Source organism: Gouania willdenowi, chromosome 1 (assembly GCF_900634775.1).
Source record: "Gouania willdenowi chromosome 1, fGouWil2.1, whole genome shotgun sequence".
In the NCBI taxonomy this organism is placed as follows: Eukaryota; Metazoa; Chordata; class Actinopteri; order Blenniiformes; family Gobiesocidae; genus Gouania; species Gouania willdenowi.
The window spans coordinates 8,190,898-8,215,632 of record NC_041044.1 but is presented as its reverse complement, the minus strand read 5'-3'; the positions used below and the strand labels follow the sequence as shown (position 1 = coordinate 8,215,632).

The 24,735-nt window shown below is 37.6% G+C and overlaps 1 protein-coding gene across 2 annotated transcripts; it reads left to right on the top strand.

Annotated features, from left to right (window-relative positions):
* Positions 1 to 1,533: 1,533 nt before the first annotated feature.
* On the top strand, positions 1,534 to 23,719 carry LOC114465892 (ectonucleoside triphosphate diphosphohydrolase 7-like). 2 transcript variants are annotated; one of them, XM_028451223.1, is made up of 14 exons: positions 1,534 to 1,703; positions 2,721 to 2,817; positions 3,158 to 3,343; positions 6,541 to 6,746; positions 11,797 to 11,947; positions 14,029 to 14,132; positions 14,234 to 14,293; positions 14,837 to 14,985; positions 15,055 to 15,221; positions 15,821 to 16,022; positions 17,106 to 17,225; positions 17,301 to 17,386; positions 19,475 to 19,636; positions 19,720 to 23,719. In XM_028451223.1, exons 2-14 carry the CDS (start codon positions 2,810 to 2,812, stop codon positions 19,934 to 19,936), a joined length of 1,818 nt encoding a protein of 605 aa, XP_028307024.1. In that variant the 5' UTR covers positions 1,534 to 1,703; positions 2,721 to 2,809; the 3' UTR covers positions 19,937 to 23,719. The 2 variants fall into 2 exon arrangements, with proteins under 2 accessions (XP_028307024.1, XP_028307033.1); XM_028451232.1 differs by having other exon boundaries at positions 2,718 to 2,817.
* Positions 23,720 to 24,735: the final 1,016 nt, after the last annotated feature.

Below are 24,735 nucleotides of genomic sequence, written 5' to 3'. Positions count from 1 at the left end.
TCAGGAAGTTGGTGATCCACTGACAGGTGGAGGCCGGCACTGTGAGCTGGGTGAGTTTCTGGTGAAGGATGTCCGGGATGATGGTGTTGAACGCAGAGCTGAAATCCACAAACAGGATCCTAGCGTAGGTCCCTGGGGAGTCGAGGTGATGCAGGATGTAGTTCAGTCCCATGTTGACTGCGTCCTCGACAGACCTGTTTGCCCGATAGGCAAACTGCAGGGGGTCCAGCAGGGGTCTTGTGATGTCCTTCAGGTGGCTCAATACCAGCCTCTCAAAGGACTTCATGACTACGGACGTCAGGGCAATGGGTCGATAGTCATTGAGTCCTGTGATGGCAGGTTTCTTTGGGACTGGGATGATGCTGGAGCTTTTGAAGCAGGAAGGTACTTCAGCTCGCTTCCACACAGGTTACACCTGGTTGATGAAAACACCAACTACCTGGGTATCCAGCAGGCAGAATTCAGACTCTACCCAAGAATGATGCACATATCCGAGCACTTTTGTTAAACCGATGAGAGAAGCAGTATCAAAGCGACAGACCTCCTCTGCTTCCTACTCCTGTATTTTCTCTATTTAACTTTATTGTTGGTTGTCTTTATATTTGTTTTGACTTTTGTAGTTGTTTTAACAACTGTAAAGTGTCTTTGAGTTTCTAAAAAGTGCTCATAAATAAAATGTATTGTTATTATTGATGGGACAAGTCAGATTTCCGAGTGTGAAAAGCACAGAATGAGTTCTGATTTTGAAAAGGTAAATTTACTAGGAAACACCATTCACTAACCAGGTCCATGCTTATTTTTTATGAAGCTATTGTAGTATTTTAATTGAATTTAGAAATTTAAAGGAAGTAATCAGTACAGTATGTCTATGTCTTTTCGGCTATTGGCAAGTGAAGTCACTGTAATAGCGCGTAGCAGTACGTTTATTTTCTAGCAACCTTCCGGCAACAGTATTCATGTCTATGGCAACAACAGTTGCCTTCCGGTTGCACGTCAATGTTTTTTTTTTTTTTTTTAATGTGAAGAAAATAAAAAATAAAATTCAGACACGCATTTTCATTGTGAAAAAAACATATCCGATTAGCTTTATCAATGTGAAAAAACAAATCTGATCTAAATTTTAGATAAAAATACAAAAAAAAAGACAATAAAAAAAGGATTTCAATGTACAAGTGCGCCTTCTAATGTGTAAACCCATGGTTTTCGTTGTGTTTTTTTTTTCATTTTCACTGAGTTTTTTCCTAAACGGTCTCCCATACTCACATACTATTTGTCTCTTCTTTTTTTTATTTGAACACTTTTTCTTTGATTGAAAATATTTATTTTTGATTGAAGTAAACTTTATTTATTTATTTATTTATTTATTATCATTATTTTTTAATAATAAAGACACAAATCTACCTCCATGCCCGCAGAGTAAAAATCTAAATCAAACATTGGGAACATTTTAACCGTCTTAAAAAGCGTTACCTTTTCCTACAGTCTTTGAAAGTAGCAATGACTCTCGTGCTGTTACGTAACAGGTGACGTAGCCTGAGAACGAGCGGAAGTAGGAGCTGTACTTGGTTCACGTCCCCCTTTCTGTAAATCTTGTCCATTTAAAAGCCAACACGTCTGTTTCAGCGAGTGTATAAAGGTTTTTACTCAAGTCACGACGTTTTATTGACATTCTCAGTGTCATGGCGGAGCGGAGCTTCGTTTAGGTGAGTTACTACAGTCCGGGCGAGGAGCTGGATATCATACTGTTCTTGAACGCACCGTTAGCCGGTTCGTAACGGAGTATTTAGGGTCCAGTCTAGGGCTTTAGCTGCAGATGTAGTTCAAAGACGATTTCTATATTGTTCTGTGGGACTAATGACTGCTACCAGGCCTTTAACAGTGTTAATGTTGAACAAAGTAACATCCACACAGGAGGCAGTAGTCAATGGTGTTCCTGCTGATCACTGAACTTTAAACTTGCAGAGCAATATTCAATATTTCAATATATCAATATACATGTTGTTGTTGTCCAATATATAATCCATTGAATGGGAAAGGATTATTTAGAGAGGCTGTATTGAGAGGTTTTGAGTTGACATCATGATGTATTTGTCATAATGATGTAAAGTAGTTTTAACCTTTTCTTTACATTGGAAAATATTTCCAGTTTTGGTTATTTTAATTAAAAAGCATTTTTTAAAACTATTTTCGTCTCTATTTGAAGTATATTCTTATTGGTCATTCATAATCAGGGATTGGTATTATTTACATCTTACAAATATGCAAATGCAGGTGGATATAAATTGTGTCTATTACCACAATTAGTCCCTGTGGATAGTGGGAGTGACCCAGAAATAATCTGAAATACATATATTATTATTGCAAAGATTTATGTAAAATGTTGCCTCAATGTTCAGCATTTGTTAAATTAACTTACGTTTTAGTGCCTTATGGTGTATTATTTGTGTGACCAGTTATAATGTGCTACTAATTTACAAGCACAATGTCATATTCTTTTTTTTTTTTACCCATTTTTAGTTGAATAAACAGAAGACACCAAATTGTACTTGGATATCACTTTAAATTCAAGGTATCAGAAACCAGACATACTTTTTTATTTTTTTGGCAAACCAGTAGTTTATTTCTGTAATTGCAGCCTGTGATTGTCTGAAAGTATGATGAAAGGACAGTAAATCATTTTAACACAGTTCAGAGCTTTCTCTTTCATTTTCTCCAAGCAGGAGAAACGTGAAGAAAGAAGTCAGCACTGGATTGGGATCACATTTCAGGCACCATGAGGTGACGACGGTGCTTATGCTGATTTGGACACATGGCACGGTAAGACCTTGATGACACTTCTGCAGAAGATTCACTACATCGACGAGTCATTTCGCACTCTGGGACATTAACCACTTTTATCTATTATTTTGTAGATATTTTTTGCAGCTTTCCAGCCAAAAATAACTTATTCTGCTGCAATATTTCATTGGTAAAAATCATTTTATTTGGGTAAAAATAGTGCCAATAAACACTGAACTCGTTGGTAAGAATTGGAAATGTATATTTAGTCACATTAATCTAAATGTGTTTTTGATAAAAGGCATCCAAACCAAATACTTGCTTAAAGAATGGATGTTGTGTGATTTAAAGAGCTGATGAGTGTGTTCTCTCTGCTCAGGATCACCTTCTCCTGCCTGCCGCCATCATGGTACTGCAGCGTGTCCCTGCTGTCGCTCGGCTGTGCTCCCCGCCAGAGGCTGCTCCTGCTGCTGCTCCTCTTCATCACCTCTGTCCTCCTTCTCCTGGGAACCTACCAGAGGCAGCTGTGGGGCCCCCGGCGAGGGCCCGGAGTCCAAATCAACAAGTGAGTCAAGGAGTAAAGTGACTAGATGTTCATGTGTGTTAAATGTACGTAAGTGTGAGTTGCAGCGATACGCAATTCAATTAAATTCAATTAAATTCAACTTTATTTGTATATCGCAAGATACAACAAAGGTCATCTCGAAGCGCTATCAAAGTATAACATTTGTAAGAAAAAATTAAAAACCCAACAAATCCACATGAACAAACACAGACCTTTTTGGCACTTTCAGTATAATGATGCTTTTTGCTTCTACTGTATTTTTTAATTAGCACTATATCGAAGGTGATATTTAAAGATGCCCACAACAGACCATAGGAAAGGCTCTCTCCTGCTTTAGGGCGTCAGATTTTGCATTTAGAAATTTTCCAAATTCTGTTTCAGGATTTATTCATTTGGGCGTCATGTTCACATCACTTTACACTTTCATCATCTTTACCTATTTAAATGACTTTACTGGCTGTCAAACATTCTGAAATTGTACCAAACATGCTAAATAGGGCTATAAGGGCCTGTACTATGAGGCTAGATAATTATATCCTGGATTTATTGCCGTTAGGTGGCTTCACCTAACCAAACATTCTTCGCCAGACAGAAGCTGTCCTATGAATCTCGATTACAACTCGCTAAGTTAAGCGAGTTGATTTCAGCCTGGCTATGTGCGCGCTCTTGTAACAGAGGAGGAGATTACAGCGTCAGACCAATCACGGAAAAGGCTTTATCAGCTGAGTTATTTTACTTTATCAGTCCATCAGATAAAAATGTCTGTTTCCTATAGGATGTCATGGGTAAATGAAAGGATTGCATCAATGTTTAAATATTCTTTCTCCTGTCGGCGCCACATCAGATCTTCACAGAGACGTGTTCACAATGATCCTCCTTTTTTTGGACAGCTCGTGTTCTAAGAAAGCTGATTGGTCAGGATGCGGGGCTTTTGTACTCGCTCAAATTTTATCCAGAACAGCCTAAATTACCATGGTGATTTAGCTCTGTAAGACGTTAGCCAGCAATGTCATCCAACACACGCTGATTAAATCCTGGAAGTTAGCGTGATAACGGGAAAATCTAGCTTTGTTGTATAGGCCCAAAAAGTAAACTACTGTTTAGGGTTGTCACGGTACTAACATTTTCACCTCGATACCGATACCATTTTTTTTAAAAGGACCACAAAATATAATAGATACATTTTCATTAACAAGAAAAAAATCAAAAAATACCCCCAATTACAACATGTAATATTTAATAGGACCACAGGTTAAATAATAATAATAATAATAATAAAAATAATAAGAAAGAGTTGTGCAAAAAGAAAGTTTAACTATGTTAACAAGTCAATAATAGGTAGGGAAGGGTTGGTGGGAAGTATATCGATATATTGATACTTTTGCAAATGTAAATGGTTTACGATACTTTTGTTTGTATTTGACAGCCCTACTGCAGTTATTAATTTTACATTTCATATGCTTCAGATAGTTTAAGTTAATGTTTATGCTGAAATAACGTGAGATTTTGTTGAAAGAGTGACGTTAGCCACAGTGCTAGTCCCTCAGCACCTGTTTAACACGAAAAATCCCATGGAAATGTGTGATATGATCCCAAAGCAGTATTTGTGAAACCTTTAATAACCGCCAACCGGCAAATTACTTTCAGTTTGGCACAAAATCCCTCACAGTCGTGTGATTGGAGGTGCAATGCTTTTGTCCTGATGTGGCATCTGGTAAAATGATCACCAGTTGAACTAATACAACATTAGCCAACAGTGTCTTTGTACCAGTGCCTTTTTAGATTTAAATGCAGTCATAATAATCTGAAGCGCTTGTTCATCACAATACATTAAAAACACACTTCAGATGAAGCTCTGCATTCATTTTCAGTCACAGGATAACATGATCACTAGTCAAGTGATTGTGGGTGGAAATAGACATATTTGTCTTTTGTCCCAGTCTAGACATTCAGTCAATCAATAGTGTGTTAAGAGAAATTAAAAAAAAAAAAAAAAAGCGGACAGATTGCTTTTTACATTTTAGATTGTAACATGAATTCTGATTTTTTTTCGTCTGTTTTTCATGGAAATTTGGAGACCCTACTGCTTGTACCCGTTATCTCAGATTGTGAAGAATTAATAACTAAAAGACACTTCAATGAGTTGCTGTAAAATCCTGATAAAACTACTTGTTTTAAATTGAAAAGTCTGTATGGAGGATAAGTTTTTGATACTTTACTTTCAGTACTTTGAGTGTACAGTTTGTGTATACCCGCCCTTTTTTTTGGTAATCCAAGGCAGGATAATTGGATATCAAGGAACCAAGGCTCTTTAAAGCTCGTGGGTCGTAAAGGCTGAACATTCTTTAGAAAATGTGCTCATAGATAACCAGGTTTCTGAGAACTGCTGCCAGACTGGTCTCAGCCTCCTGTGAGTTTGGTGAGAGTCACCGCAGGTGTTCCCATATAAAGGACAGGTTATGTCAGAAGTAAAACACTTCCATCTGAATGTTGTTCACATGTTAGTAAGTATCAAACCAACACTGGTTTCTATCAGCACAAGAAGATGATGTTTTAATGGTCAGAACAGCAGTATAAGACACACCATGCAGGATTAAATTGGCCTTACATTTGAACTAAGTCAGCACGAAGGGTGTAAGAAAAAATCAATTTGGTGATACATTGCAATATTTCACTACGCAATTATTGTATCAATCCAAAAAATGTCTAAATAGATTTGTTTAATCATGTTTTTTTTAATTTTTTAATTTATTTTTTTTATAAAAAAATGTATTTAATTGCACTAACATATGCATATATAGCACCTAGTGACGCCCAGTCACTAGTGTCAGACCTCGTTAAACTACCTCACCACTCAATGTATTTTAGTTTGGAAGTTGGTTGTACTTTATTTTCATAAAACATACTGGGTTGTTTTAGCAGCAAAAGTTAAACTTCTTTGAAAAATGTAATTTGACAGTTTGATAAACATACCACTTGTTTTTTATATTGATACTTGAATTACAGTTGGTTACCATTTACTTGTTCTTGCAAGTTAAAATATATATATTTTTAATTTCATACCATTTTGTACTTGTAGAGGTGAAATTTGTAATTATTGACATTGCAATAGCGTATTCTTTTGTATCAGGATATATCGCCTTGTGACATGCAAATTGTGTTCATCTCCTTGGTTTCCTAACGTGTTTTTGTTGCAGATATCTCTCTATCGCAGAGTCCATGGAAGCCACTGACGTCCTTAACGCGGCTCTGAATTATGGCATCGTGGTGGACTGTGGCAGCAGCGGATCCAGAGTGTTTGTGTACTACTGGCCCCCCCACAATGGGAACCCCCACACTTTGCTGGACATCAGGCAGATGAGGGACCGCGACCACAAGCCCGTCGTGAAAAAGATCAAACCAGGTGAGTTCCTGTTTTTTTGTAAGCAAAGCAAACATAATGTACATTTTTTAAAACATAAACTACAAGTATTGATTTCACTACTTATTGTTTTTGTAACATAGTTTTTAGTCAGCTTGACCCTGCCCCTCTCCACTCTCAATAAAAGAGTCACTCTATTTGTACATTAGTACATGTCACACTATTACTGACCAAAAAGTATTATTGTCTAGTATAATTATACTATTACTTAACTTATTATTGCCAGTAATTAAAGCCAACACACATGCCACACACCATCACACACACCTTACTGTTATCTACTCTCTCTGGTTTTCCGATTTGAAAACACACAATTGCAAAACAAAATATGCGTTCAGGCTCAGCTTTGAAAAGGTTAAGTTAATAATCAATTTCTACAGTATTTATTTCTGTCATGATTTATTGTTTTAAGTTGACTTTGGTTGCCAACAGTCAGCGGTGTAAAGAGTATTGATATGTCCTACTCAATTCGATTCAATTCAACTTTATTTATATAGCGCATATTACAACAAAGTAATCTCAAAGCGCTTAACAAAATATAGTCCATAGTAAGAAAGAAAGAACCCAACAAGATTCATATAAATAAGCATTTAGCGACAGTGGGAAGAAGAAACTCCTTCTTTTTTATAGGAAGAAATCTCCAGCGGAACCAGGTTCAGAGGTGGCAGCCATCTGCTTCCACTGGTTGGGTTAGTGAACAACAGGGCAAACAGAATAGGATAGAATGATAGTCCATTCGAGTGTCCCAGAGTAGTTTAGCAACGAACCATTGATCAGGAACCGCCAGCTTTAGCATCAAGACACCTGAAACTAAAAAGAGGGCGAGGAGAAGGCACAAACTGCAGGAAAAACTATATGATACACTCATTCCTAGTGGTTGGGTTAACATTAAACGTCTTGCAGAATCCTCCATGCTCTGAAATGCTACCATTACAGACAAGTTTTCGTCTTGTATTGGTCGCATATAATGATATATGGGGTGGACATCAGTGTAAATGGTGTGAAGCAATGTGAGCAGTATGATGGGTTATGCAACGAGTGACAGAAGTGGGGGGTTGTCTACAACCCGGCACAACTGTATCTGACTGGACATCATCCCATTGCATCCCATTAGAGCTATGTGTAGATGGTGGATTGTGTTTGAATATAATGTTGGTGTTCTACTATATAATCTTAGTTTTCAGGTCCTATTTTTAGGTTTATTAGGTTTAAGGCTTTGTTCCTAGTGGTTAGGTTAACGGCTAACGCTATTATATGGTATAAGTTTGAGTTTAGCCCTAAAGATGGAGAGGAAAGCAGCCTCCCGTACTAAGACTGGGAGCTGGTTCTACATAGAAGTACTGTTACTTGATTGAAATTGTACTCAAGTAGAAGTAAGTCAGACATAGAATACTCAAGTACAAGTAAAATTAGCTCAATTAAATGGTACTTAAAGTAAAAGTTCCTATATTAATGTTTATTTTTGGTAATAAGTCTTGCCACAGTTCCCTTGCATACAGTAAACATCTCATGTATAAACTTAAAAAGGTAGTCAAAGTTTACATTGCATTATGATATTGTTGCTTTTCCTATTTTTAAATGCAAATAGATGTGGCCAGGGATTTGCATCATCATCATCCTCTCTTTCCTGTGGTGTTTTCTCTGGACTCTCCTATACCGTCCATGCTTCACTTTGGTCCACATAAGCAGCAGTATAAGCTAGGCTAATTCTTCTTCTGTCGATGCTCTGAGAAAATAACCTCCATTTAATGCTGTTTTAGCACGGTGCATAACGTTTAATCTGGTTGCTCGGCTATGATGTGATGCATTTTATTGTTGTCTGGTCATTTCATTTTTTGTAGTTTCATAATGTTTGTTGATCATTTTAAAACAAAAAATAATAGTTTACTCAGTGCGGTTGGGTGTAGAAATGTATTGAATTACTTAACTTTTTTAAAAACATACGTAAGGACAAGTGAAATTACTGATTTAGAAATACACAAGTACTAACTAGAACTGCACACAGTTATGAAAGGGGGCCAAGCCTTCCCGCGCGACTCGGCCCCCAGGTTTTGCGGAGTTCGTGGAAGTACGTCACGTGGCGAGCGTCAGGACACAGGCCAATGTGCCATTTGCTGTGAACAGGTGGATATGAAGTTTTGGGAGATGTGATTTACAATGTGAAAGTTACAGGCCAAAATGCATTTGCACCCATTATAGCGCCAACTTGTGGTACACTTTTTGGTGTGAGTGATCTGTGTGCTCTTATATATGTACCCTGTAAATTTCACAGCCCTTAACATAATATTTCAGCTGATATAAAGGTTTGTTTATTTTTGTGTTATGTTGTAATAAGCCACACCCACTTTGACCAATCGCAATTAACTTCGAGGTATGGCCCCAATAGCGTCCCAAGGTCATACCCACTAAAATTGGTAAAAATTGGTCATGCCATTTATGAGATATACATTTCCCATATTTGCAGCGCCCCCTAGTGGTGTAAATTCTTAAAATTTTGCTTATACCCTTACAGTCACATGTCAACAAAGGATCTCAGATTTGGTGTTGTTAGCATTTATTTTGACAGAGATATGCAACAGTTATGCATTTTTATAGCTAGCTAGAAAACTTTACTCAGTAATTATTCACGCATATTTTGAGCCAACAAAATTATTTTATCAACTTTAGATCAGGTCCAACTGAAGACTCTACGTGAAAAGTTTTATGCCGAGTAGACAAAACCCCAAGGAGTAATTCGAAAAAGTAGGTTTTTGATATGTAATGACTTACAAAAAGCAATATGCCAAGGAAGTGGGCGTGGCCTATGTTAGAAGATGTGCCTCTATATAGGGAACTATGGAATATGAAGTTTTTGAAGATGTGAATTAAAATGTGAAAGTTAAAGGCCAAAATGTTTTTGGAAATATAGCGCCACCTAGTGGTGCAATTTTTGGTATGGGTGGTTTGTGTGGTCTTCTATATCTACCCTGTAAATTTCACTGCCCTCAACATAATAGTTCAGCAGAAATAAATGTTTGTTTATTTGTGTTATGATGTAATAAGCCACGCCAACTTTGACCAATCGCGAATACCTTTGAGATATCGCCTCAGGAGGGACGCAAGATCATACCCTCCAAATATGGTAAATATTGGTCTTGCCATTTAAGAGATATAAATATTCGTTTTTTGTAGCGCCCCCTAGTGGCCTATATTATTCAAATTTGGCGCATTTCCTCACAGTCACATGCCAACTAAGGATCTCAGATTTGGTGTTGTTAGCTTTTAATTTGACCGAGATATGCACCATTTCACGTTTTCATAGCTAGCTAGAAAACTTTACTCGTTAATAATTTGCGCATATTTTGCCCGAACAAAATTATTTTCTCAATTTTAGATCAAGTCCAACTGAAGACTCAATAATCAATACTTGATTATTCAATGACTTTTGAGGACATTTCAGGTCTGATGGCTCAGCTTAATCTCAGTGAGTGATTAGATTACTTTGTTTATTAGAGCAGCTGTTAAAGATTTCATGGCACTTTGAACCCTGGCATGATGTAACAAGTCTTATTAAGCTTGTTGTCTTGCAGAAGTCAACTCTGAAGTTTTATGGCCTTTCACGAAAACACAGTCAATACATTTGGATCTACCTCAGAAAGCATTGGGACGATAAGCCATTTTCTATATATTACACATTTGAGTAATTAAACAGTCTTAGGGACTTGGTCTTGGTGCGTTGATTTGTCACACTTTTATCCCAATTGATCGAAACAACAGGTCATCACATAGGCAAAGGTCAGCTTTTATCTAAACGGTGTGTTTATAGTAATCAGACATCATGGGCCTGTACTACAAAGCTGGATACATTCATCCTGGATATCTTTCCGTTAGCTTCACCTAACCAAACATTCTCCACCATAGAGCAGCTGTACTATGAAGCTGGTTATAAACACGTTCACTGTAGCCAGGTGATTTCTGCCAAGCTACGTTCACACTCATATGAAACAGGTGGAGATTGCAGTGTCAGACTAATCAGAGAAACCGTGAAGACCAACTTTTGTTACAATTGAGGAATAATTCTTTAAAAATATGAAGAATTAAAATAAAAATAATTTTATTGAATAAAAATTCATACTAAAAACAACACTGTTGCTGCAGCAAAAGCAGGAAGAAAGGAAGAGAAACTGATTGTCAGGAGGTGGGGCCTTATCCTGGCTGGAATCTTATCCTAGCACTTAACCTACTCCTGACCAGGTTAGCCATTCAGCCTAAGTTACCATGGGGATTTACCCCGGTGAGAAGTTACCCAGCGTCGCAGTACAGAACACACCAAATAAATACTGGAAGTTGGTGCTATAGAAGGAAATCCAGCTTCGTAGTACCGGCCCCTGAGGTTTCACATTAAAGTGTAATAACACCCTAAAATCACTTTTTTCTGCCGATTACATGTATTATTAGGTATGACGTAATGTAGTTTATTGATCCTAGTCCCACTCGTCAGATATTATTCTGAGTATTTAAATGTAGTTTATTAGTTTTAAAATGGCAGTGACTGCCCTCTGTGGGTTGAACGATGGCTATTACAATTGAATTTTGCTATTGGCTGACATTAGATCAGTGACGTCTTTTTGGATAAGTGACATCACTAACAGTCACTGTTGGTCACGCCCCTCCTATAAAAGATGGAAGGAGGGACTAGGTTTCCTCCTCTCAGCCCTCAGTGAGCATTGATTGACAGCTCCATGTGGAACTGTGCAGTGCTGTGGGGGCGGTGCTGCTCTGACTATTCTTTCATCACACATTACTGTAGTTTAATAATGCAAGTAAGTAATTTAAAAGTCTTTAGCCTTAGTAAAATGTGTGTCCATTCATTGATCCACTGTGTTTTTGTGACACATTTTCAAAAAGGATGTACGTGAATAAAAAACTAATAAACTGAACTTGCCAGTTTCTGTGTTTCTCAAGATTATTTATCCATTTATTTATTCCCCCCGCCCGAATGGCTTCAAAAATGTTGTTTCTTTTTCATACTTATTTCATTTGTTCTTCTCAGGAATCTCCACCTTGGCGAACAGTCCAACTCAGGCCAGCAACTACCTCCATCCTCTGCTCAGCTTTGCTGCTGCTCACATCCCTCAGAGCAAACACAAGGAGACTCCACTCTACATCCTGTGCACCGCCGGCATGCGCCTGCTGTCTGACAGGTGAACACATGGCCACGTGTGTCCAATCCCTCCAATGCCACTTAACCCTCCTATTGTCTTCAGATATTACTAACACATTTTACTCTTGGGGTCAATCTGACCTCAGGGATATTTGCCTCCAGAAAATGATTTTCAGAATTTTTTTTACTAAGTTTTGGTGTCAGGCACTTTGTTTATAGGTTGAATACATAAATAACCTCTTGATAATGAAACCATGCCCTTTTCTCTAGCGCCACCATCAGGCCAAACTTTTAAAATAGAATTAATTTATCTTGAATAGTTTTCATCCAAATCTTCTCAAATTCCCACATTAATAACCATAAGAGTATTAACCCTATTGGTTGTGGTGATGATATGACCTTTCCTGCACCGCCATCAGGTCAAACTTTCAGTTAGTGTATCTTGAAAATGTTTCATCCAAATCACTTCTAATTTGGGGTGCACATTCATGGCTCTCACTGAATGAACCACATTAATTGATATTGGTGACACTACCAGGCACATAGTACCATTCTATAGCATACTCAATAGGGATGTAACGATTCACTCAACTCCCGATACGATTTGATTCATGATACTGGGTTCACAATACGATTCTCTCACGGTTTATTTTACAAAATGGGAATGTAGACAAATGATGATTGAAAAATATTCCTATTTTTTGGGGGGAAAAAACTAGAAAATACTGTACTATTTTCCTTTTATTTTTCATTGTCAAACGAATCCCTTGATTAACTATTCAAAACAATCCAATTTAACTAAATATAAATCTTGAATGAAATAAATAAAGGAATAATACAAATGAAGAAGCCTATTAATTGAAATTCTGGTTCTATAGTAAACAATGCAAAACTGCATAATAGTTCTTTTTCTTTTTAAAAGTGCAACTGAAAATGTATTTTGTGCCTAACAGTCATTGCATTGTATTTACGTCAGATATTTGTTTGGACCAGCAGAGGTCAGTTGGCATGCAGCTAATCTAGCAGTGAAGAAGAGATGCTATGCCAGCAGACAGAGCTAATAGAAAAATGTGACTTTTACAGATATTCACTTATTATTACAGATATTCTTTCAGTGCTAAAGGGGTAAGGAATCTTTTATGAACATATTTAAGAGTAGAAGGCAGCCAGAAAGAAAGTAGTAGCAGATTGCGCCCGCAGCCTCAGCATTTGAACAAGAGAATGATAAATATATAGGTTAAAAAAAGTACTGCGATTCAATTTTCAGAAAATTGATATCAACCGTGATACCTATGAATCGATTTTTATATGCCTTACGATTATTTGTTACATCCCTAATACTCAAATAACTATGCTACCGAAAATTGTTTGGAAAATGCAGCAAATATCAAAAAAACTTAAAAGTAATGTCCCTCTGTAGCACACAGTTTATGACGCTTCGATTTTGCCTCTGTCTCCTATTAGCCTGTCTGACACGCCGATGAACACTCCCCCTTCAGTACATCATCCCAACATGCTAGAAAATGCTGTTTACTTCTGTTTTTCTGAGTGCTGAGTAAAGAGTTGTTCATCCTTGGTGTAGGTCCTCTACTAATAAATACTACACACTGTAGAGACAAGAAATAACATTTTATTCAAAAGACTGATTCCAAGATGTGCTTTTCAAAATTAAATGAGGTATTATGTGGGATCTGCAGTAATATTGAAACACGCACACTCACGTGCGCGTGCGGAGGATGCACACAGTAGAGCTTTAATCGGGTCGAAAAAAACAGAACAGAATGAAGCCGATGTCTTCTTCAAGCCTGAACACAGGAGTGTAATCACTCCATAGGGCAAAAAAATTACAAGGTCGAGGCCCCTACGCTCAACAGTGCTGGAGAGAACCCTGAGGGTCAAATTGACCCCATGGATAATAGGAGGGTTAACACTTTTTTTTCAACATCTGTAGTAAACCTCAACTTTTCTGCCTTTTCCTAGTTTTATTAACAACAGTTAAGACTTCTGACTTGCTCTTTACTGAATAGTATATGATTATATATTATATATGATTATACTGAATTACATGAAGGGACAGATTTTTGGTCAGTCTGAGATGCTGAAAAGCTCTGCTGTCTCCAGCCAACAGTCTGCCATCCTGGAGGACCTGGTCACTGACGTTCCTCTCGACTTTGATTTTCTGTTTTCTGGCTCACATGCAGAAGTGATCTCTGGAAAACAAGAAGGTAAAAGTGCTGACTCGTTGGAATGAAATAATTCTAGTGAAAGACGAATGATCTCTGACAACCAGCTGTGTTTGTGTTTGTGTGTCACATGACACGCGTAGGAGTTTACGCATGGATTGGCATCAACTTTGTCCTGGGTCGCTTTGAACACGCTGATGAAGGTGAGAGTGAAATTATAAATCCACATCAAATGGATGCATTACATCAGTGTTTTTCAACCTTAGGGTCGTGACGCCATGTGGGGTCGCCTGGAATGTTTATTAATTGATTAAAAAAAAGTTACTGAGTAAAACGACACAATATTTAAAAAAAATTGTATTTTACATTTTCACTTTCTTAAATATGAATCTAAAATATAATAATATATAAGATAAAAGATTAATATATATAACAAATAATAATATGATAAAAATGTAATAAATTATAAATGAATTAATATAATATAAATGTTTTTTGTTTTGTTTAAATCACTAATCCTGCTGCTCTGTGTTTATAACACAGGATATCAAACGTGATTTAAACAAAAACTAATTCTCGAAGGAAGAAAAATGTTTTTGGGGTCACCAGAACTTTGTTATATTAAATTGGGGTCACAATCCAAGAAAGGTTGGGGAGCACTGGTTTACGTTCATCTGAGGTTTCACTTCCATGTTTCTTTCTCATCCTGGGTGTAACCTGTGCTATGTGTTTTAATTATCTAACAGAGGATGCTACAGTTGAGGTGACCACTGGGACACAGAGCCAGCAGCCAATCAGCAGGCGGCGCACAGTCGGCATCATGGACATGGGTGGAGCCTCGTTACAGATTGCCTATGAGGTGCCGAGCGCCATCACGTTCAGCTCCTTACAGGAGGTAAGAGCGAGGCCGCAGGGAGCGGAGTGGAGTCTGTGTTAAAGTGAAGCGTGCGTGTGTGTCCTTCAGGAAGAGGCGGGGAAGAGCGTCCTGGCAGAGTTTAATCTGGGCTGCGACGTCGAACACACACAACATGTGTACAGAGTGTATGTCACCACTTTTTTGGGCTTTGGAGGGAACATGGCCAGGCAGCGCTACGAGGACCTGCTGGTCAACAACACAGTGACCAAGAACAGGTGCAACACACACCAGTGCTGATCCAGTATAAAGCCCCGCCTCCTAATATCTGAGCTGGTGCTTATTGTTACTTTGTGCATTAATCCTTACTACCTTGTATTTTATTTATACTCATATGAAGAAACATGATATCAAGATAATAAAAAAGGACTGTGCAGGAGAGGAAACGTTCGACGATATGTTCATTCATGTTTTCTGTGGTGACACTTATAGCCTCAGTCCTGTAAGATAATACAAATATTGTCCACCTTATCATGTAGGCTGAGCTGTATGAACGCAGCATCTGAACCACAGACAAGCTCTGTCTTCATAAAGTGAAACTGATCAGTGTCCATTCATTCTCCCATAAATTAATATCTCACCAATTTACACATGAACAGCCATCAATTCTCTGCCTGCGTTCCTTTCTTGCTGCTTTTTCTGCAGCAACAGTGTTGTTTTTTGGTTACTCAAGCTTTTTTTCTTCCTGCTTGTACATTTGTGGACTTCACAATAAAACCCAAAGACTACTGTCACAGAAAAGTAAACTGGATTATTTGTTGATCAGGGTTGAGAACATAGTTTGTATCCCGCTCAGAAAACCATTTTTCTTCTTCAGGTTTTTCACTGCACAGACTGGCCTGAGTGACAACAAACCGTACCTGGACCCCTGCCTGCCCTTTGACCTCTCGGAGACGGTGGTTAGGGACAACCGCACTCTTTACCTCCGTGGTCAGGGCGACTGGGCCCGGTGTCAGGCGGCGGTCAGACCCTTCCTGGGCCTCCACAATGGCACCATGTCACCCCGAGGTGTCTACCAGGTGGGGGCTCTCATGCTTTTATTCTGGAGGTCTAGTGCAGCGGTTCTCAACCTTATCAGCCCGCAACCCCCAAAATAAAGGTGTTAGAGACAGGGGACCCCCACTCTAGCTGAAGGTAGTTGAACACAGACATGAACATTGAAGAACAGTCATGTGGAGACAGGGCCATCTATGAGGGGGAATAAAGGGGAGAGATTTTTGGGGCCCATCCATAAAGTCAGCAAAATGATGGTCCATTGTTCTATGAATCTGTGATAACTACATTTATTTATTTATCTCAATAATATCCACTGTTATCCAGGAAGTCTAATATTATTTGTGCCATAGTATATAGTCATACTGTATATATACTATGACTATATATAGTCATAAAGATGTAAAACTCAAAGATATAAATCCTTGTTCTAATTAGAAATAAAATGGGTCAAAAGTGACCAAAAAAAAATTGGTTCAATGTTGCAAATTAGAGTGGCCAAAACAGAAAGGAAAAAGTGTCAATAATGGCAGTGGCAGAAATGAGGGGAGGGAGGGTTGGGGTAATGAAATTTAAAAAGTAGGAATAATTAGTTTCAAAATAATAGGCATGACAAATCATGAATGTGGTTAAAATGGCAAAAATAAGCATGAAATATGGTGAAAAGAGTTTAAAAGTGACAATACTGGATCAACATATGTGACTTTAGGTGGAAAAGTGGTGGAAAGAGTTTATAAGTGCCGAAGATGTCTTAGAAGTGGAAAAAATGTGCAGAAAAGGCATTTAAATTTGATAGAGAAGTGGCAGAAATTGGAGTAATGTAGCAAAAATGCATTAAAAGGAGCAAAATATGGCATAAAAAAAGTGATGAAAATAGGTTAAAATATGGCAAGTTTGGTGTAGTTGCAGAAAAATTGTAAAAATACTGGTAAAAAATATTCTTCGTTTCTTGAAAGCATTTAGTGACCGCCTCACAGTGTCTCATGGCCCTAAATGGGGCCCTGACCCAAAGGTGGAGAACCCCTGGTCCAGTGTGTGTGGTGCAGTATAACTGTGTACTACTATGACTAGAACAGCTGACGTTTATCAATGCACCGCCTTGTTTTCAGGCTCCCATCAACTTCAGCAACAGTGAGTTTTACGGCTTCTCTGAGTTTTATTATTGTATGGAGGACGTGCTGAGGATCGGAGGGAGGTACGACAGCCAGAGGTACACCCAGGCAGCTAAGGTACATCACACATACACATGCAACCTGCACCAGTTTATTTATTCTGACACACTGTGATTCTGGTTTGTTTAACAGGACTATTGCTCCACCAAGTGGTCAACTCTGAAACAACGCCTGGACAACCAGCTTTTCTCTCAGCAGGCCGACATCAGCAGATTAAAGTGGGTTCATCATGATTCAGCATTTTTTTTTAAAAGATTTGCTGCATGTTCACAGTAGCTGTGAAAATGTTTTTTTTCAATTATTTTTTAAAGATGTTGCTGTTAAAAGTTTAACATAATAAACAGAATCTCATACTGTGATGATAAAATTACATTTGTTTAGATGCTGATGCTACAGACAAAAGCTCATTTTGAGAGCAAAGTAGTTTTTAATCTAAAACCTCAGACAAGAAGAAAAGATGCAATACAAAAACATGGTTTTATTTGATAAGTAGGTAAACAAAAATAGATTTTAAAGAAATTCTCTACAGTATGGAGGTAGATATTCAATAAAAAAAATAAAAAAAATACACCCAAATAATTGCCTTTGAACACTTGTTCCTTTGATTGAAAATGTTTATTTTTGATTTCAGTAAACTTTTGGTTAAAAAGTTGTTGTTTTTTTTATTAAAGTGTTTTTTTTTTGTTTTTTTTTTTAATTTGAAATATTTTTTATTGAATAAAAAAGACACAAATCTACCTCCATACAGTGGTTCAAGTTTTTTTTGATGCGCCTCCCTTTAAAGAATGAAATATTTACACAAAAACAATTTTAGAAAATTGGTAAAAAATTTTTTAACAGTTATTAAAATATTTATAAAGAAATGGTGACTGTTCTTCAAAACTAACTTTAAGAATAGTATTAATAAAGTTCTTTGAGGACAAAGCACCAAAAATATGCTTTTCTATTTTTCATGCTCAGTGTTCAGTAAGTCAGTTCCCACGCATCACTCGCGTCCCCCTGTCATGTGTCACGCACCCCTCAGTTTGGGAACCACTGATCTATTTTATTATGAGCACCTGTAAGAGCTGTAACTGATGATGCATACTAAAAACAGACCCACTTCAAAATAAAGTACAAGCTCGATCCTTTGTTTGCTGAAGCAAAATGAGACCCATTGAAAACGGGTCCACGGCCACTTTTAGCCCCTAGTCCAGTGGTTCCCAAACTAGGGGGTTTGACCTTTGACCTCATTGCAGGGGGTGGGGGTGCGAGAATGGCCTTGCTGAACCTTGAACATGAAAAATAGAAAAAAAAGAGCTTTATTATTGTTCTAAAATATGTGATTCCAAATTTTTAAGTTATTATTTTTTTTTTATCAAAAAAGAAACTTTTTTTTTTTTTTTATCAAAAAAGATACTTTTTTTTTTTCATAATGATGGGGGTGGGGCCTTAAGAGTTTTTCATTCTTCAAAGGGGGCGCAACAGAAAAAGTTTGGGAATTTCTCAAAGTGTGTGGTGCGCCCCCTGGTGGGAATCAAGAAATGACAGGTGGGGTGCGACAAACAGGAGGACATTTTCCATTTCATGCCAATATTCTTGTACACCTTTCTTCATTGATAATAAAAACAATAAACACTAAAATCAACACCTACACACAAAGAAAGTAATAATGAATAACCTTGTAATGGAGCAGAAAATAAAAGAGCATTAAATTATTAGACTGTGTTGGAAACTGAATTGTCTTTTTTGGTTTTCTGAAGTTTTTTGGCACAGATTGCAAACAATGGTATTTCCTGTATTTTTGGCTTCTGCACTTAAACATTCGTTTTTATGCAGGTGATTAGTTTGATTTAGTTTTTGATTTACTATGAAATATGACATTACTTGTTCAGTTTGTTCAATTAATTTGAAAATGTGTTATTTGTCAGGATTATTTGTGGGGAAATGGCCACAGGTGGGAGTTGAAAGTTTAAGTTATTCAAAGTGGGGAACGCCCATGAACGTTTCAGAACCACTGAGTCTAATATTTGGTTTGTGTGTAAATGAGTTTTCACATCTTATGTTGGTTTTGTTTCTCACGTCTCATTTTCATTCACCAGTAGAAATGAGAATGAAAATCTTTAATCAAAATTTCCCCAGCAGACGGCGCTCATTCCTGCAGCTACTGTTCATGTATGAGAGCCTTTTGTTTTACTATTACAGTCAAGCCGAGGGTGCATAAAACACATCTGTGTGTCTGAATCTGTAGGTGTAGATCATTTAGTTTTATTTAAAAGGGAAAGTATATATTTTTCCTGACGTCACTGATGGTGTTTGTTCTGCAGGTATCAGTGCTTTAAGTCGGCCTGGATGTATGAAGTGCTCCACTCTGGTTTCCGTTTTCCCTCCGACTACACCAGCCTGAGAACAGCTCAGCTCGTTTACGATAAAGAAGTCCAGTGGACTCTTGGGGCCATCCTGTTCAAAACCCGCTTCCTGCCTCTCAGGTGACTCAGCATCTTTCTAAATACGACTCAGCAGACTGTGATCCCATATATGTGCTGCTCACATTCTTCCTGTGTGTCTCCAGAGACCTGCAGCAGGAAATGCTGCGCCCCAACCATCCCAACTGGCTGCGCTCGTCCTTCGTGTACAACCACCACCTGTTCTCGCTGTGCATCCTGGTGGTGGTGCTGGCCATCCTGCTCTATGTCCTGCGCCTGCGGAGGATCCACCAGAGGGAGCAGAGGCAGGCCGAGACCCTGGACCTCCTGTGGGCCGAGGAGGGAGAGGCTCTGCTCCCCTGAGAGATGGAGGCGTTTCCTCATTAGGAAATTATCTCTGCATGTGATCATGAAGGACGGGTGAGGAAGAAGAAGGGTTTTTTTTGGCAGGAAAAGTGTGTGAGTCTCTCTACCCCAGTGGAAGACGATCAGAGCAGAGATTTAATCAGCCAGAAATCAAACCGTTCGTGTATTCTTTGATCACTCGGCTAGAAAAACAGAGCCCGACTCAGACTGGAGCGACTTCACCAGCTTCACTAGCTTCACTTTCTTTTCCTAAAAACACGTTTGATTCTAAGGAATCAGCAACACATCAGAGGACGGAAGAGAAGACTTTTTTTATGGTCCCGTTTGGAGGATCACAGCCACATGGATCATTAGCTTACATCAGTGTCACGCTAAAAACTGTTTGACAACACAAGCTACACAAAGACCACTCTGAAATATTATCATTTCCTCTCAAAATGATGTCATTGATTATAGTGATACCCTCAGCATTCATTAGGGGGCAGCAGTGAGTTGATTTACACCAGTGGTTCCCTATATTTTTAGTCCCTTGTACCCGCTTTGCATTTTGGGCAAATCACTAGTAGCCCCTCTTCATATCAAAAGTAGCCTCTTCATAATTTCATATACTTATTCATTTGTGGAACAGAGGGCTCTCTAAAACCCCTAAATGTGTCTCAAACATTGGTTCCCTAAGAATGAATCTACAAATTCAAAACAATGAGTGGAATTTAGCTAAACTACAATTTTTTTGTGATTATTTCAATATTAAGTAAATACAGTCTTATTTGTAAAATGTAACTAAATATTGTCAGAAGTTTGATAAAAAGGCCTCTACAGCATATAATAATCCTGTTTCAATAAATAACAAGAAAATATATTATTTTATTGAGCAGTAGTACTGTTGGTTTGTCCAAAATAATATCCTAAAAAGGAACTAGGAACATTTCCTGATTATTTTTAAATTAATTGTTACATTTTTCTGGGTACCCCCTGCAATGTGCTCCTGTACTTCTAGGGTTACACGTACCCCTGTTTTGGAACCACTGATTTACCACATCAGTCAAACTGTGATCATGTAGTTATCGGATCTAAAACAACTGACAAACAGTTTGAGTTCACGTGACTTTTAAGAATAAAGTGGGTTTTTTTTAGTGTGAAAATGTAGAAACAAATTATTGGTGCTTAATTATTAATAATGTCTGGTTATGATGCACCATCGCCTAAACCAATGAGACTTTTTTAGCTGCGCTACAAATCATGCAAAGTCTGTCACACCAGAAATCTACCAGTATTTCAGTCACACAGCAGCGTTATAGCGCCACCTACTGACATGGCTTAGTGTTACATTACATTACCTACAAACTGTAAGGGCTTTGGCTACATCTCCTGGAAAAATAACAGCAATAAAACTGAAAATAACATTTGATCATTGCAGTAACATTTGAGAACAAAATGACCGCATCTTACATTTGAGCATCTATTTTTATTTTTCATAACAAGAAACTCTGACAGAGTAGCTCTTAACATATGATTATTGCATAATATCACGAACAAAACGAGGCATTGATTGTAATGCTGTAACTCAGAAGCACACAATAATAAAAAGGAGAAATATTGTGTGATGAGCTGAAAGTTAAAGTAAAGGCCATAACATCATTTAAGTCAGTGGTTCCCCCACTTTTTTTATTAGGTCATGACCCCATTTTTATATCACAAATTTCTAGCGACCCCAAGAGACGTTTTTTTTTTTGTTTTTCTCAAATTAGTTTTTGATCTTTTGTGATATTGTGTTGCGATTAACCTGGATTAGTGACAAGATACAGAATACACCAGCACAAATCATTTTTTACTGTATTTTATTTTAACTAGATTTATATTTCAGAAAGTTAAAGTATAGAATATACTTGTTCAAGATTTGATGTTGGTGTTTTAATTTAAAAGAGAATAACAACTTAAAAATTGTAAAAAAAACAAAACAAACCAAAAAAAACAATAATAATTGTAATTTACTAGACATTTCAGGTGACTCTGTTTGAATTCCGAGTAACCCCACATGGGGACATGACCCTGAGGTTGAAAAACACTGATTTAAGTGTTATAATCACTACGTGTAATTCAGTTAATTTAAACCTAGTACAAATAGTTTGACTTTATTACTTTTCTTTTCAAACAATTGTCAAATGTTCTGGGATTTTCTTTATCTTTAAATGCTAACCTAGCATCCTTTAATTAAATCAGCTTTCCAAAAAAAAAAGTTCAGACTCCTCCATGTTGTCATGGCAACAGCCCTGAAAACACCTGAACGTGAAGTTTTCCCTGAACCTGACCCTGCAGGACTAACCCTGTGTCGCCCTTTGGTACTTGAATGCCTCACTTGTCTTTGAACGTCTCAGTTGTGCTGCCAGCAGCAGAGATCACTATCACCGTCACTATTAAAGACTCAGATGCAGCCAAGAGGCATCTGAGCCTCAGAGCCTGCAGACGCTTTCAAACACACCACATCTCCATTTTTTAACACTCAGACATGAGCAGGAAGTATTTGTGCCTCAGGCCAACGTGGCTGCTGAAAACTGCACAACACAACTCACCTGAAAGGCAGCGTTCGTATCTACTGTACAAATGTTGAGGCTGGAAACAAAGCCCAGGTTGTTTAATGCTGGAAGATGTTTTCAGTCTTGCACCTGAACACACCGTCAGAGTCAGACCGATGAAACGATGAGGACTCGACGTGTCTGAGTGACGTTTGTCTTTCTGTGAAGTTCCACAGTCGATCCTTTGATGTTTTTCAACGTTATTTATTGAGTTTCCAGTAAAAACTCCTGTCCATGACTCTTATGTTGTACTGGGAAAATGGGCTTGAATTTCATAATGTGAAGTAGGGCTGGGCGATATGGACCAAAATAATTAATATCTCAATATTATTTTTTTTTAAATGTCTATACATGATTTAAATCTCAATATTTTCAACTCAATAAAGTCTTACCAGATTAAAGGGTTCAATTTACAGATGCAAAATGTCACACAGGCACATTTATTAACAAACATTTGCACAATATGCGCTACGTTTAGCTTATTTTCCTCTAAGGGACAGCACGTCTGAGTGTGGCTTGTTTAGGGGAATTTGTGGGTTAGGACCACTCAGTAGTAAAAGCAGTGAGTCCTAAAACAAGTATGAAATAAATCTTGATATATTGCCCCGGCCTAATATGAAGTAGAGATGCACGATATTGTATTTTTGGCCGATATCCGATCCTGCAGTCGGCCGATGTCCGATAATTAATTTAAAAGCCAATATCAGCCGATAATCTTGTGCATCACTAATGTTAAGTTGTGCTGGCCCTCTTCTGTCAATCAATGGTAATAATTTCTGGCCAGTTTGAATAAAAACTACTCTTAAGAACTTCTGAGCTTCCCATTTTGCAGCATTATTAATAATTTGACATCAGCCTCTATATTCCACTCAGTACTGCTGAGGCTGCAATAAAGGACCAAAAAGGGAAAGATGTGACTGTGAACAGATGTTTGTCCTTTAGGAGACGTGGACCATGAGTGTAGGAAACACTGAGAAACATTCCTGCAGTGGGAGGAGCTACAGAGAGAGAAACTTGTTTATGAAGCTGCAGAATTAAAAATCAGTGCTTTGATGTGGATTTCAGGACTTTTGGTTTTTGTGTCCTCGCAGCAGACCCATGTGTGTTTAAAGTGGGCGTTGTGCAATGTAAAACACTTATTCTATAGGAAGACTGTGAGTTTAACATCAACAAAGGCAATGATTCAATAAAAATAAGTCTTTTTGTACTCATTGTGTTACAGCTGTCACTTTACCTCGTGTTTGTCTTGGTTTTATTTTTTAATGAGCATTTTTTTTCACTTTATCTTTTATGGTTAGGGTTGCAAAGGGTGGAACATTTTCCGTTAATATCCACGGTAACTTAAGCTCAGGAATTTTGGGAATATTCAAAAATAGAAACGTTTCATGGGAATTACTGTATTTATTGGAATTTACGTGAAATAGGAGTAATTTTAAACATCATATCCAAACATAAATATGAACATACATTTAAACTCGGGAAATTTCGAAGTTTGAAATTTTCCATGAGTTTATGGGGAAAAAAAAGAATGGTGAGTTTACAGAATTGAAAGGTGGCCTTAAATACAGTTGGGAAAATATATTTTAGCATTACCTAAAATATCAGCAGCAGTTATTTAAATTGAATCCCAATTTGTGTTCTAATCCAAATATTTCCATGAAAAGTTTATATTTTTTTAACATTCTCAAAATATCTGAGCTTGAGTTTCCGTGGAAATTTATTAGAAATTTCCTGTCCATTTGCACCCCCTAATTTATAATTTTATGTGTAGAAATCAGAACACCTCAATGTTGAATTAAACCATTTTTTTTTTTTTTTTTTACTAAGAAAAGATAATTCAGACAAACTTCTTTGAACCGATTCCACTCAGTCTCATCCAGTTTGATGTTAATGTTGCCTTATTTAAACTCCAACCATCCACACAAGGGTTAATAACATGGACTTCCTGCTCAGAGCAGAGCGGTGTGTTCTGTTTCCTAAAGGACCAACGTTAGTATAAATGCTGATTGTTTCACAGAGCAAAGCATTGACTTCATGTTCATACAGTAAAGTTATATCAGCACATGGTTTTTATCTGTATGAGAATAAATGTAGGCCAGGAAGCTGGGAGTGAGAGCACAATAATTGGCTTTTATCTTCACAGATTTATCAGAGGCATCTCATTCTGATTGAACTCGTCCCAAAAATAAAGTTGCTTCTTCAGGCTCTTCTGTGGTTGCTAAT

What these genes read in the sequence shown, in the direction of transcription:
- LOC114465892 (XM_028451223.1), top strand. An exon ending in CGTGAAAAAGATCAAACCAG is followed by an intron (nt 6,747 to 11,796) that starts GTGAGTTCCTGT and finishes TGTTCTTCTCAG; the next exon opens with GAATCTCCACCTTGGCGAAC. An exon ending in ACCCGCTTCCTGCCTCTCAG is followed by an intron (nt 19,637 to 19,719) that starts GTGACTCAGCAT and finishes GTGTGTCTCCAG; the next exon opens with AGACCTGCAGCAGGAAATGC.